Genomic DNA, 14,805 nt, shown 5'->3' with positions numbered 1-14,805 from the left:
GGTGGGAGGGGTACTGAAATTGTTCCAAAACGCGACTTTATTTTCTTGACGACCTAATACTTCAAACTTTGATTTCTTTCGTTTGATGGTCTTTTATAGAAGCATTTGCCATTATTTGAATTTTTCTCCGCATTCTATTACATCTTATATAAAAACTCTTTTTCTTCATGAATATAGGACACTTAAACTGAACAGAATAAAACAATAAAAAGTAAATAAAATGCACACACACACATTATCATGTACACAATATCAGTAATCATATTACAAATAAATACCAATTTGGTATCTGTTAAATCGTGAAAATAAAATTACATCAGTGAATTTGTTCTGTGCAACGTTTTGTGAGAACATTTTATTGAACTAATACAAAAAATTACAAGTTAAGGTTAACGTAGTAATAGCCATGTTGTACTTTTTGTCAAGTCTTGAGTTTTCGTTAACGATACTAAATAAAACTAAATAATAAATAACAGAGTAACACTAAAACGGAAACTCACTTGAAATTCCGGCGGACCCCCTTCTTCTCTAATCAATAATAAGTGAGTATGTCCATCTACCATAACTTCCTTCTTGAAACGACCACCTATAGATAAGTAAGGCTATTTGATTTAAAACGATCGCGTGTTTAGAATCGATCTGCAAATACGTCTCCTATTTGTATTTTATTTATAAATCATGTAATACATTTATATTACAGAGTGGTGTTTACATAAGCGTTAATGACACTTATAAAGACATAATTACACATCAATAACTACAACTCCCCTACTTAGATAATCAAAAAACAAACACAAACTAATAATTTGCATTATCAAATTATTCTGATGCATGTGTATGAAACATTTAACATCAACGATAACCTGATTTCATTCCTACAGTTTAACCCAGTTACTTTCAGTCAATTCTAAGTTCATTTGCAAATACATTTTTCATTAGCTTTAATTTCATTAGGTAATTGTCTCCAAAATTTGGGATCTGTGCATCTCACAGTATCAATAATTGTACTAAATGTTGAATACAGTATATAATATTATTTTGCTGTACGTATACTATAATAATGGACTGTATTATTCATAACAAGATAATCTGAAAAGTCTTTAACCAATAACGAGTTATGTCCATTTTATATAAACATTGTCAGTTTTTTTTTGTTTTGTTTTTGCAAAATATACAAAGGTTTCAACATGAACTTTTCCTACATTACCCCCACAACAAAACATTATTAGAATAAGGTAAAATAAACAAACAATAAGTTACCCTCAAGGCCTTTTTTCTTTTTTGGATAAACTCAAGTTTCAAAAGCATAGCAACATCACGTGCAATATTTGGTTTTATCATTAGAATTAGAGAATTCCAAATTAAAGTTTCAAGTTAAATAACTATTAAACCACTGTAAAGCTATTCCTTTATACCAATATGATTTTTTTCAATTATTTCATGATTTACTGTATCAGAAGCTTTAGTTCTAAAAATACACCTATTACAGTTTTTAACTAATCTAACGCTTTTTGAAATCATATCTATTAATGTTATTACTGCTAATTCAATCGAGAGCTGTTGTTTAAACCCTATTGGGAGTTCTTTAATATATTCTCCCGAGAAATTTAACAAAGTAATACAACCTTTTATTACATTTCATTTATTATATTTAAAACTGAACTTGGTTTATAGTTGTCAATATTTTCATAGTCTCCATCTTTATATGTAGGTTTTATTGCAGTAATTCTTAAATAACCAGGAACCATCCCTTTTCCCAAACTATCATTAGGAACTAGTTGGAGTACCCGTTCGTTGAACGGCCGAAATCAAAACTCGTTTGTAACAAGGGATAGGAAATTGTGCTTCTAATTTTTTCTTAACATAATAAACATTAAAAAGTACAATAAAAATACATAAAGGTACCAATACTGAAAAGAAAAACATACTGGTTTCAAAAATTCTATCGATATGAAATTAGATGAGGGGGTCCAACTCCCCTCATTTCATCCTGTATCATTGTGTCAAGAAGTGGTGATTTGGTAGTTTTCCGAAATTAGATGGGGTCCCCCCCCATTTCATGACATTCCTCATGTCATCATTTACTGTTGTGTAAAGTTTTCTGTTGATTGATCAAGAAATGTGGAAACTTATAACGAACAGATATGAAGTGACAGATATACGACCGTATATTTGTTTCCCGGACCCACACTTTGCTTTATATAGTAGATTCTAGACAAAGAAGTAGAATTTCATAAATTTTTACTTTATTAATCTAGAAACAATACCACCATAACCAGATGATTTTACTTTTTAAAGAAATTCACAATATTCATTGTTTCTATTAGACTAGTGGGTGAAAAAATAACGAGTATTTATTGGGAACCAGTAAAGGGTTTACCAGGTTCATCAAAGGAAAATGCTGGATTTGACTAACTGTAGAGTAATATTCATTAAATAAATTGGAGATGTTATCATTTTCCTTTACTTTAGTATTACTGTTATTTTTTTATTTAAAGAATCTGGTCATTAGAAGATTTGTCTACAAGCCTTTTAAATATAGACCATTTTCTCTATATTATTGCAATTATTGTTTATTTATAATATGAATTTCTTACTTTTTTGTATTTTCTTTGCTTCTTCCCACTAAACTTTGTTATTGTAATTAGATTTGGCTTTTTTTTTTAATACAACGATCATGTTTAGTCGTAGTTTCGTAATCTCCATTAAACCAAGGGTTATATTGATTATTAATCACTTTTCTTTTTTATTATTAGTGATAACAAAAATAATCATATACACTAAATAACTTTTATATAAGTAAATTAAACTGGTCGCTCACATTCTCCGAAAGATAAAGAAATGGCAAGTCAATTTATAATAGTATAGTTTTATGATTATTTATAGTAATGGTCCTAAAACTTCCTTCTCAAATTGTTAATACTGGAAAACGATCCTAAGTGAGCAGAAAAATATAATAATCACATTTGTTTCAATTGTTTGTAGTTTAGCGCAAAGCTATACAAAGGATTACTGGGGGGCGTTTTCAATGCACTGTAAAAAAAAAAAAATATAGGCAAACAGAATGGAAATCGCATTAGTAAATATCCGTCTTTCATATATGTATAATAACAATTTAAGTTAAAATCTCCACAGATATAACACTCATCACTTCTATTTTTAGTTTGCATAAACATTTGCTGCGTAGTGGACGATAAATAGTATCAGTAAGTTTATGAAAATTAAATGTGAAACATCTAGTAAACACTATTTCGTTTATATTATATTTTACTTCAAAAAACAAATCTTATATTCCATATAAAGAAAGAATTATTTAAGCATGTTGTAAATATTCGTTATCTTTAAACGAACTTTCAATTATTACTGAAATCAAAAAATAACTTTTAGATTTTTGTATATTTAGCAGTTTGTTTCCAACTGAATCTTGACATTCTGTAAATAAGAATCAGAAAAAACATTTTTATCCTAATTACTTTATATTTGGTTTATTTATTTAAAAAATGCAAGGTAATTTGCATCTCTGTAAAGTACATAATACAACGAGTGCAACTTGATTACTCTTTTTTTTATAAATATTAAATCTGACAAGTTAATATTAATATAAATAAACTAGACTAAAGATTTCAAAAATAATTATTATCAAACTAAAACAAAAATAAACTAACGACACTAAAATAAATCCTCTTAATGGAAAGTTAAAAAAACGGTCGGAAAATGGGCATTTTTGCACATTGAATTATTTCATTTTTGTTCGTTTTTTTATTTTGTATCAAATGAAATTGATGCAAGAATAACAAACGAACCATATCTAACCTAATAATTACTTAATTGAGGCATGAGATAATATTTTGTACACTAGCAGCGACCTGGAAAACATTTGTGGTAGTTTTCATGCTCTTCGCTTGAATTTTCCTCACTTTATCATTTTCATGAACGCCATTTCTTGCAGGCATTATGTGTTAGATCGATAAATCCTGGTCTATTTGAATAAAAAAAAAATTCGCGATCAAACAAACAAACTCACGTAGACATAACTTTATCTAATAAATTTACACGTACGTAACTTTATAAATGTACACGTAAGGTAAACAATAAGTCAAGTAATAGTATTTATAATAGTGTGCAGAGTATGAAACAGTTATGAGCGTTCAGTGTATGACAGTTTTACAAGTTAAAACAAAGAAACTCACAAAAACGAAAAATAAAACTCGTAGTAAAGAAGAAAGTAGCTAAAAGGAGATTATAGCAGTCTATGAAACGAACCGAAGCTAAATTATTGCAATGTAAAGTTGTAATGAAAGCAAACTTGCTGAATATGCAGAAACGCTTGAATCACAAAGTAATAAGCATATGGTTTTGAATAAACTGTGCATGTATATTTTAGACATAAATAAGACTAGAAAGCCAATAGAAACTGTATTTAGTATAACGCTTTTTTTAGGCAATTACACTCGTTTAATATTGTTTGTGTAAAATACTTTGCAATAAAAAAACTGAAATTGAAGTCGAAGCCTGTCGTTTGACTGAACAAAAAATAGGTAAGGTTATTCTGAATGGAAAAGCCAATAAGCAATCAGAGCTCTTCAAAAAGACCTTTCTAACGACATGAGATTTGTAGCGTTACATCGAGAAATTTACAAGAAAAATTCCGGACAGACAAATGCAAGCCTAATATTAATATAGATTTGTAATATTTACTCCTTACAACAAGTTTACTATAGGTAACAGGTGTCGAACCTTTTGACATCAATCGCAGTTATAAGTATATAAATTCTACTCATAAATCTAGAATCCTTTTTCTTCAGAAACACAGGTCTATATTTTCTCTTCAGTTTCACATAAATTAACCCGTTATGTTTTTCACCGTCAAATCATCTTCTATATGTTCTAAGAACTGTACTCTTTCCTTTCCACTTCCTTCGACATTTCATAACTCGTATTTACACACCTACACTTGGACATTTTACTATTACCGATCTTCGAACAATTAACCTGTTTTTTATTTTTTTATTTTTATTTTTTATTTTTTTTTTACATGGGGACAGTAATTTGCATTGGACGCGAAAGCCTTACGACGAAGCCTTTGGCAATGAAACTACGCTGGAAGGATATTGTCAAAATATACGGTCGTCAGATAGAGCATGACCGTATGGGACGATATGGACTATAACGACGTAGTGAGGCTCTAAAATGTATTTCAATAAATGTTGAGTACGATAATCTAATTGCTTTTCGCTATTCACTTTAAAACTATACACTAACTAATACACTATTCAATTACAAAAAAATAAAATACTTATTGCATAAGAAATACCAACCTACCATATAACTCATTTACATAAGTCTATTACCTATGTTTCTTTCTGGCACGTAGAATCTCAGTAAAGACTCATTCTTAAGAGAGTTTACTGTTATCCGAGAGACAATTAAAATCCACCTTTAAGATATTTCTGTTGTACGCAGAAGCTAACTAAAACATCTCACATTCAGGAGAGTCCTATTGGCAAGTAGGGGCAGGTAAGGTACAAACACATGCATAAAACAGAGTTAAAACTAGAGTGTTAAAAAAATAAAAAGTTCTTTACAACAGAGTTGATCCTAGGAAAATTGTGGCCTGTGCGAACCTTGTATTTGGCGCCCCTGACCCTGTAAAATTGACAAGAATTGCTAATTGCAATGTCGATTTAGGCACTCCTTTGGACCACTCCAAGGACCGACCCTGCTTTATAATGCTATAGAACTCGATGAGTTTTATTATTACCGCAAGCTCGGAAGCATTTTAGTTTGATAAGAAAAAAGTACATAATACTTATAAATATGACTACTATCTCACTAATTTACGGACTGATGGCTAAAATATACAGTAATAGCCTTTGATAAGTTTGTTTGTTTGTAAATAAGCACAAAGCTACACAATGGGCTATCTGTGCTCTGCCCACCACGGGTATCGAAACCCGGATTCTAGCATTCCAAGTCCGCAGACATACCGCTTTGCCACTGGGAGGCCCCTTACTAAGTTAGAGCTTTAGAAATTACATAGATTAATATTACAGAATGTCCGGTGAATACACAACATAATAGTAAAATGCATGGCCCATATATATTCAGTTTCCTAAATTAAAAAACAAATTGCATCTTTAGACATACATACGTATTCAACACTGCACATGATTCAACAACCACGTGATAACAAGCAATGTACTGGCCCATTGTCCATTCTTAAGACGTTTTACTGTAACCTATTTCTAACGTGCAATGTTTAAAAAGAATTCTAATTTACCGCTATAAATTCAAAGCTATTTTCTGATTTCCGACTTCAATTTACATTGTTTTCAACACAAAAAAATTACAATGTACCAAACAAATTAAGAAATTAAAACACGCACAGGTTGGTTAAAATATCCAGTAAAAGAATAAGATAAACTCACCTTCATGAGAGTCCTCTGGTAAGTAGGAGCCAGTAAGGTACCGATGGACTAATGCTGATCTCCCACTGTTCAAACTTCCTACAATTCCCTATAGAAAGACATTCCTATAAGTAAATCCACTCAAAATCTTGGTTTCAATAATGTATTTCTTTTTTCACAAAACTGATACTTATAGACAAATTATTGACAACATGTTTACAATTAAGACCACGAACTTCCAAATCCACATTTTTCTGGCAATTTTCATATAAAACATGCAAAATAACTACTATGTTAGTCTACTAACAATAATGTACAGTTAGTAGGCTTGTTTTTGCAGTAAACTAAAACATTTTATTGTGACTGTATAAAAAAAAACTTTAGATTTTTCTTCATAAAAAGGAAAGTGACTTATTTTAGTATATTGAACAGTACAAGAAAACCAAAAAAAAAAAAATGCCAGTGGAAAAAAAACTAAAAACTGACAGACAAAACTGGATAATTTGTTTGAACATATGCGGTTATACTGTGAGAGTTAATGCATATATTTCGAGTCCAGCGCTTTCCTTTGAACAATTTTCCCCATTGTCGATTGTGATGACCACGACTACGCACAACTGCCCACACTGCAATTTCCACTCTGACGAGTTTCTGAAAAGGTTAACGAAATTAATTTTAGACCATACATCTTAATGAACTTTCCAAGACTCGCCATCGTATTTGGATGTCGTCTTTAAAGACCACGTTTAAGTGGACTAAAAGTACAAAAGACCATTGGAACTGCATCAGCTCACTTGACCGATATATGGTTGAATGGTATTGCCAATATTCCACTTCTTCTACCATCTTTATCAAGAAAACTTTTGTTAATGTAGACGTATGACTGGAAGCTTGAGAATTTTTAGCCAGTGAGCATGGGCGTCCGCAGAAATGTTTCCAGGGGAGGGCAAAATAGTGTGAAATTGTGAACTGAATAAAAAATTCATAAACATATGCTAATTGAATAAAGAAAAAATTATGTTTCTCATTTTCCAGATTGGGAGCAAGTGCTCCCTTTTGCCCCCTCCCTGCGGACCTCATGCCAGTTATCTCCATATTCCTAGTTATCCTGTTAACTGTACAGGGAGACATGCTCAGGTTCATCGCAATGACTTTTTTGCCTATGAGAGTTCTATTCTGTGATCATAGCATTCACTTTGCGGATGAGGGCGTGGCTCCTGGTTGGCCTAGGGTGGGGTTGCTGTTCTAGACGCTCAGCGTTAAATATATATGTGAAGGCTCCCTTCTTTGAACTATTGCGTCTTTTGTCCCTACATTGTTAAACTCGTTACCTGAATATACATTTCCTCCACCCATAAATTTTCCCACGGCTGCATTGCATTTTCGAAAGATCGGGAATTCGCCGTAACCAAGTATACCGGTACCAAACATATTACCAGTGTCACAACTGCTAGCGTCTGCGAGACGTGTTCATTGAATTAACGCATATTTAATTAAATACGAGAAATCTCCAGTATATGTATAATAAGTACAAACAATAGAAGCAAAAGTAAGAAGAAATAAACGTAAGTATGTTATATATAAAATACGATTACAACAATAAAAGTAATCACCAAGTTTACAATGAAATGTATCATATAGCAGTCATTTGTAAATACATATGATACAAGGTAATGGTATCAAATGATCTAAAGATTACTCACCAGTCTTAAATCCGGTACGGTATGGCCTAATGTCCATTCTTGGCTGTTAACAAAAGAGTCTGAAAAACAAAATCAAACCTAAATGTTTTCGACAAATAACGAAGGTAGTTATGAAGCTATGTATATCATTTTTGTGTTTGTGAAAATTTGTCATTTGAGTTGTATGCATTGTATATATATATATATATATAGTGTTTTGTTTCGCACTTAAAATAACTGGTGATTTTTGACCTTATATTGTAATACAGACCATGGGGGGGGGGTGATAACTTTGAGGTAGTTTAGAAAATATCTTACAAACTATTCAAAAGAACAAAAATTAACTGAGTAATGTTGTTTGGTATTTGGTATTTTCAACTTAAACCTCATGTTATCCATGGGCTAAATAACTAATTCAGACCCTACAGTTCAGGTAGAGCTATCCCAGAAGAGAGATGAGAGCAATCATTCAGCAGTATCAACATGGCGAGATTGATTGTCACGGTTGTTACGTAATAATGACTAACAGTACATGATTGTCACGGTTGTAACGTAATAATGGCTAACAGTAGATGATTGTCATGGTTGTAACGTAATAATGACTAACAGTAGATGATTGTCACGGTTGTAAAATAATAATGACTAACAGTAGATTATTATCACGATTGTAACGTAATGATAATAACTAACAGTAGATGATTATCACGATTGTAACGTAATAATAACTAACAGTAGATGATTGTCACGGTTGTAACGTAATAATAACTAACAGTAGATTGCATGTCGCGGCTTGAACCTCCTGATCCGCAGTCCAACAGTTTAATCATATAGGCCACGCCAAAGTTAATAGAAACGACATATAATCTAGAAATGTCATGTATGCCTGAAGTAACAATCCAACATTAAATCACAAGGTTAATAACACTTTATAAGGACGATGTTCCAAATCCCGTGTTGTTCTCAGAACTACAACCTCCATGGTCGATGGTTAGTCTGACGCAGTCATGGCCACGACCGCACACTATCACCAACGTGTCATGGCCACGACCGCACACTATCACCAACGTGTCATGGCCACGACCGCACACTATCACCAACGTGTCATGGCCACGACCACACACTATCACCAACGTGTCATGGCCACGACCACACACTATCACCAACGTGTCATGGCCACGACCACACACTATCACCAACGTGTCATGGCCACGACCACACACTATCACCAACATCAAATTTGCTATTGGAAATTCGTATTAAGTGGAAATATGGAGTTAAATTCTTCAAAATGGAGAGTACTTCGTGAAGTCTGAAAACAAATCCTGCGATACTCTTACAACGTTTCCAGTTTTCGATTCATTCATGATAGTACATTTAAGATTCAGAGCGTTGAAGAAGAATCAAAGTTCCTCAGAACCCACTCATTATTACAACTAAGATCTGAAAACAACTTATATGATCACTTAATCATGCTTGCACTGAGAATCAATCCTGATGACAAGTTTGAGTAAATTATTAGTAATTTAATACATATAGACAATGAGATACGTCAATATACACAACAAGAAAAAGGACTCATTGATCTAAATGCGAAATGATACACCATAAACTCACGTTAAGTTTACGTTAAGTTCTTCGGTATACACAAGTTGACGTGTAATTTAAAAAAATAACATTAAAAGGTTAACACATAAAAATGTGTTGACATTTAATATAATTAATAATGAATTGTTTATTTATCAACTTCATAGCTATGCATTTACAAGTATTTACTGTTTCACTGACGTTTTCTTAACTGTTACTTTAAACTAAAGTCCCTTTCTAAAAAATATAAAATACACGCATTAGGGAGCAGAGAGTAGTTGCCTTCTAATCAGTCAGCAGCACCAGTTACCAAAACAGCTTTTCTCAATTTAATAATGCCCTAGTCATAAGGCCCCTACAGTTTAATGTGTAATGCGTGTTTAACGGCGTATCACAACTCAAACCTTGGACCTTCCGATTTTCAGTTAGTTTTTTTTAAATGGATTGTTTCGCCGTCACCCTTTTATGCTTCAAATGGTTTGGTTTGAATTTCGCGCAAAGCCACACGAGGGCTATCTGCGCTAGCCGTCCCTAATTTAGAAGTGAAAGACTAGAGGGAAGGCAACTAGTCATCACCACCCACCGCCAACTCTTGGGCTACTATTTTACCAATTAATAGTGGGATTGACTGTCACCTTATAACGCCCCCACGGCTGAAAGGGCGGGTATGTTTAGTGGGACGGGGATTCGAACCCACGACCCTCAGCTTGCGAGTCAAGCACCCTAACCACCTGGTAATGCCGGGCCTCTTCAAATATTTATAAAAACGATTACAAAAGTAGTAGTTTTGAGAAACTCGTATCTTTATACTTTTGTACTGCGAAAATAGTTTGAGGCTTTAGGACATAAGCAACACAAATGCTCGACAAAGTTCGATTCAGTTTATTAAAAGTTGCAACGAGTTGACAAAAAAATTGATTACATGTTTTGGTTCTAAGTTGTAAGTCATGATCAGGGACAAAAATATCTAGAATTACAATCACTATTTGTGTATACTCTGTACAAAACAATTCAATCCAAGTGAGTTATGTCATAAAGTTTCATAAATATTAACTTAAGCAAGATTACACCAGGACTTCAATCTCTGTTCGGCGTATTATTAAGTTTACTAACATATTACTCACAAACATTTATATAACAAAATCATATTTGATAAATAATAATTTATTAGAAAAAAAAAGTAGTTCGAAGTTTTAGTTGAGGCCGTTGAATTACGCGTCCAGTTAGTTTATCATGTTTAGCCTGGGAATGTGGGGGTGAATCCATAACGTTGCTTTCCTTTACAACTAATTAGTGCAAGTTTAATGTGATTTAGTCCGTATTATACATTGATCTTAATTTAACCAAAATAAGTAATTGCCAGTAACAGTTTAATCTGTAAACACTGCTTTTATCCAAAATACCTGAAGAATTTTTAAGAGAAGGTAAAAAATAAAATTAATTTTTAGATTTTGAGGCTGAAACTTACACTTATACAGGTATACTAATATTATAGCTTTTGGTTGCAAGATACAGCTGCGGCCTGCAATTTTCACCAGTGAACCTGAATAGATGTTGAAAATCAGAATCCGGAAGATACGAGTCCAGTCTTATTAATAATTATTAAATTTTTATATTTCAAAGCGTGAATCCGCATGAAAACTTTGGCAACGATATTTTATATCACTATGCCCCTATTGTTGTTAATGATTAGTTTATCATTCATACAGTGTATAAAAATATTACATTGCTGGTAATTCCTAATATGCATGTTGAAGTGATATATAGGTCACGTGCTTAAAAAATTCTTAAACTTGGGTTCTTTTTAAGCGCATAGCTACACAATGGACTATCTGCGCTGTGTCTACCGCAGAATCGAACCCCGAATTTTAGTTTTAGTAAACCCGCGAGTTAAAATTCGATAACAAGTACCCCACTTTGAGACTAATAATGCTTGGACATGGCTTGAATGGATAATGAAGAAAAACGTTAATATAAGTTTAACATAACAGTAAATGTACAACGTTTCGACAAGGTTTTGTCATCATCGAAACATTGTACATTATTATCCCTAAATTACACGGGAACTGAACTAGGTTTAACTCCATCATTTCTTCATAATATGTGGATATTTATGATATAGTTCTAATTTTCTTTCTTATATCTTCTCAGTTAATTCCAACATCTAATTATACTTCTTTACATAATTTAGACGGGATTTCGACCTTTTATCAAACTCAAAAAAACAAACATTGCGAGTCGTGTTTTGGAAGCATAACACCAACAGCTTAGGAAGAAATTGTGATCTAAAAACACGTTCTTCCAACCTGGTTAAGGAAGATGTAAATATTACGATGAACCCTGTATTCCCTCTTCACTGAATATACATATCATATATAGCATATTTACTCATAAATTATGTGCTTAGCACTTTGAAATAAGGAAAATGTGTGCGGGGAGTTTGGTTTGGATGCTTATAAAACCCTATTAGTCTCATTATTTTATTTTCTGCTAACAAAACACTCATTAATAAGAATTTAAAAAATCATTTACAAATAACTTTACTTGAGGATTAAAGAGCACCAATGGATGTGCAATAATAATACTAATAAAAATATTACCTGAAACACATCTCCTATTAGATCCAGCACCCTTTTTACGCTTGAGTCTTGCTTTAAAAGAATGGCGACGAAGTCCGAATTTCAACATCCAAAGATTCAGTCTAAAATGCATTGCTAACACTCTAGTATTTACTGTCAACAAAATATTAGCTGCTGTGTGAAACAAATATTTTATTCAGAGAATAGTTAGGTCACCAAATAGGTCACAATTAATAATTCAAACAGTTCTGTATTAACAATGGATTTGCTTACACCGTCGACTGTTCCGCTGTGCGTTTGTGTGTATAGATGTGTGTATCTGGTAATACCGGTCGAAGAATCTGGTTTTTGTATACGAACAGAACCTAATAAAAGTTTCCCCCGTGTTTATCATTCAATTTTCGCCGAATTGAAGGTCGAGGAGGTGCATGACTAGCTGAAGAAACTCAACAGTTCATATGTTATAGTCTACAGTGCATAACGTATTCAAGCCGAATATTCTAATTGCACTAAAAACAGAAACAGTAATGTTTATTCAAATTCAAAAGTTGTGATTTTAGAAGCATAAACAACTCGATTGAATATGTATACTTAAAACTCGATAATGCTATTACTATAATAAATTCCTTAAGAAAGAAACTACCATTTCCAAATAGTCGCCCACTGTGATGTGTACTGGTTTCTCAGAGAACTGTAAAGTTGCACAGTAACCGAAGCCACACAAAATGGTTTAATTTGAGAATATGATATAATATTCCTACTTGATATAAGTTACACAAACGTAGCTGACCTCATTCCAATGATAAATCCACTAGGTTAGAGCAAAAGTGCACGAGATTGTATAAAGAGATATTGTATTCAGTACCACGTCTTCAACAAACTTGGGTACAGGATACAGCTGCGACCTGCACTGGTTAAGACTCCTGTTGCAAAAGTTAGCACGTGGTCGTTATTCGTGAGGGAAGAGTAGATCGTGATTTGCTAGCTCCTACATGAAAGAACTATCACATGACTTCCGGTTTTAGTCCATGAAAGAAGGTGAGCATAACATAAGATAATTACTTATTACGCACATATTCATATTATTAAAAGCGTAATAATAATAAAAATATATATTTTTCCCCAATTGTTCCACTAAAGAACTTGGCCTTCACAATGTCGAATACCAGTTAATATGTAAATGCGACTGTAAATGCGAGAATAATTATTTCCGTTTTTACCGATAGAAATAGTTTTTCTGGAAGTTTGGGTTATTTTTTTCTGAAACAACAAAATACGGAGGCCGCTGAACCGTATTTGGAAGACAGGAGGGGGAAGTTATTACACAAACGAATTCCGTACACTTACTCCACTGTCCTTTCCTGAAGGCCGCTTGAAAACACCCAAGCAAAACATAATGACAACAATTAACTTGTAAATTGTCTTATTGTTTTAATATATAATTAACGAAATGAGGGGGAATTAATATTATACGGATGAGTCCCCCCTGTGTTTGAAGAAATACTGCAAACCTCTTACTTTCTATACTATTGAAGACAACATAATTTATTTCGTTGTTGTTGTTTGTAGTTAAGCACAAAACTACACAAAGGGCTATCTGTGCTCTGCCCGCCACGAGTATCGAAACCCTATTTCTAGCGTTGTAAGTCCGCAGACATGCCGCTGTGCCATTGGAGGGCAATTCATTTCGTTTGGTTGTATATTTTGTTGAACGATATGTAAAGCACGTTAATAAGCAACCTCTTATCGAAATTAAGCTAACAATAAATATCAGTAACTTATAAGCTAATGTAGCCACTTCTATATAACAAACTGGCTAAAAATGCATGATGTCAGCAAAAAAATCAATGAACAAGAAAACTAAAATTTGCAACGCTTAGAATGTATTGAATCACCACTTTAGTGCTCTTATTGTTAGATATTTTCGTGAGTATAATCCCAATAACATCTTACGAGGTTCGCCTGACAGAGAAAATGTAGGTTAAACTTCAGTGCATGCTATAAAACTAGCAATATGAAATAATCTTCATAAATATAAAATTTACATAAAATAATTATTCAAAATATTTTAAGTAACATAATCGAGAAGATTTAATGAGGTTAACTACGTCGAAATACAGAATAGGTCGATTGCTCCCGAATTTCATGCACAAAGCTTACCAATTCACGAAATATGAATACACTTATAAGTTTTAATGTATACTAGTAGAGAAAACAACTGATTAGATTAGAGAAAGAAGACTGAAATTTATGAACAAAAACATACCAGACACCTATTCAGAAAATTAAACCGATATTCTGTTGCAGATAAGCGTGATATTAACATTAGCCAAATCTCCGTCTATTTGTTTGTTTGTAGTTAAGCACCAAGCTACATAATGGGCTATCTATGCTCTGCCCACCACGGGTATCGAAACCCGGATTCTAGCGTTGTAACTCAGCAGACATACCGCTGTGCCACTGGGGGGGTGGGGCGTGGGGAATAGTTTGTTCGTTTGAAGTTAAGCACAAAGCTACATAATGGGCTATCTGTGCTCTGCCCACCACGGGTAT

The 14,805-nt window shown here is 33.0% G+C and overlaps 1 protein-coding gene across 1 annotated transcript in view; it reads right to left on the bottom strand.

Moving 5' to 3' along the window:
• The window catches only part of LOC106474252 (centaurin-gamma-1A-like), a 91,825-nt gene that overhangs the window by 49,873 nt on the left and 27,147 nt on the right, over nt 1-14,805 (bottom strand). Inside the window, exons 2-4 of the mRNA XM_022379551.1 lie at nt 8,111-8,169; nt 6,429-6,516; nt 501-586 (exon numbers count right to left, since the gene is read on the bottom strand). Coding sequence (XP_022235259.1) covers nt 501-586; nt 6,429-6,516; nt 8,111-8,169 — 233 coding nt within the window. The remainder of the gene's footprint in view (nt 1-500; nt 587-6,428; nt 6,517-8,110; nt 8,170-14,805) is intronic.

Source organism: Limulus polyphemus, unplaced genomic scaffold, assembly GCF_000517525.1.
Source record: "Limulus polyphemus unplaced genomic scaffold, Limulus_polyphemus-2.1.2 Scaffold137, whole genome shotgun sequence".
Classification (NCBI taxonomy): domain Eukaryota; kingdom Metazoa; phylum Arthropoda; class Merostomata; order Xiphosura; family Limulidae; genus Limulus; species Limulus polyphemus.
This window is presented reverse-complemented; position numbering and strand designations above follow the sequence as displayed.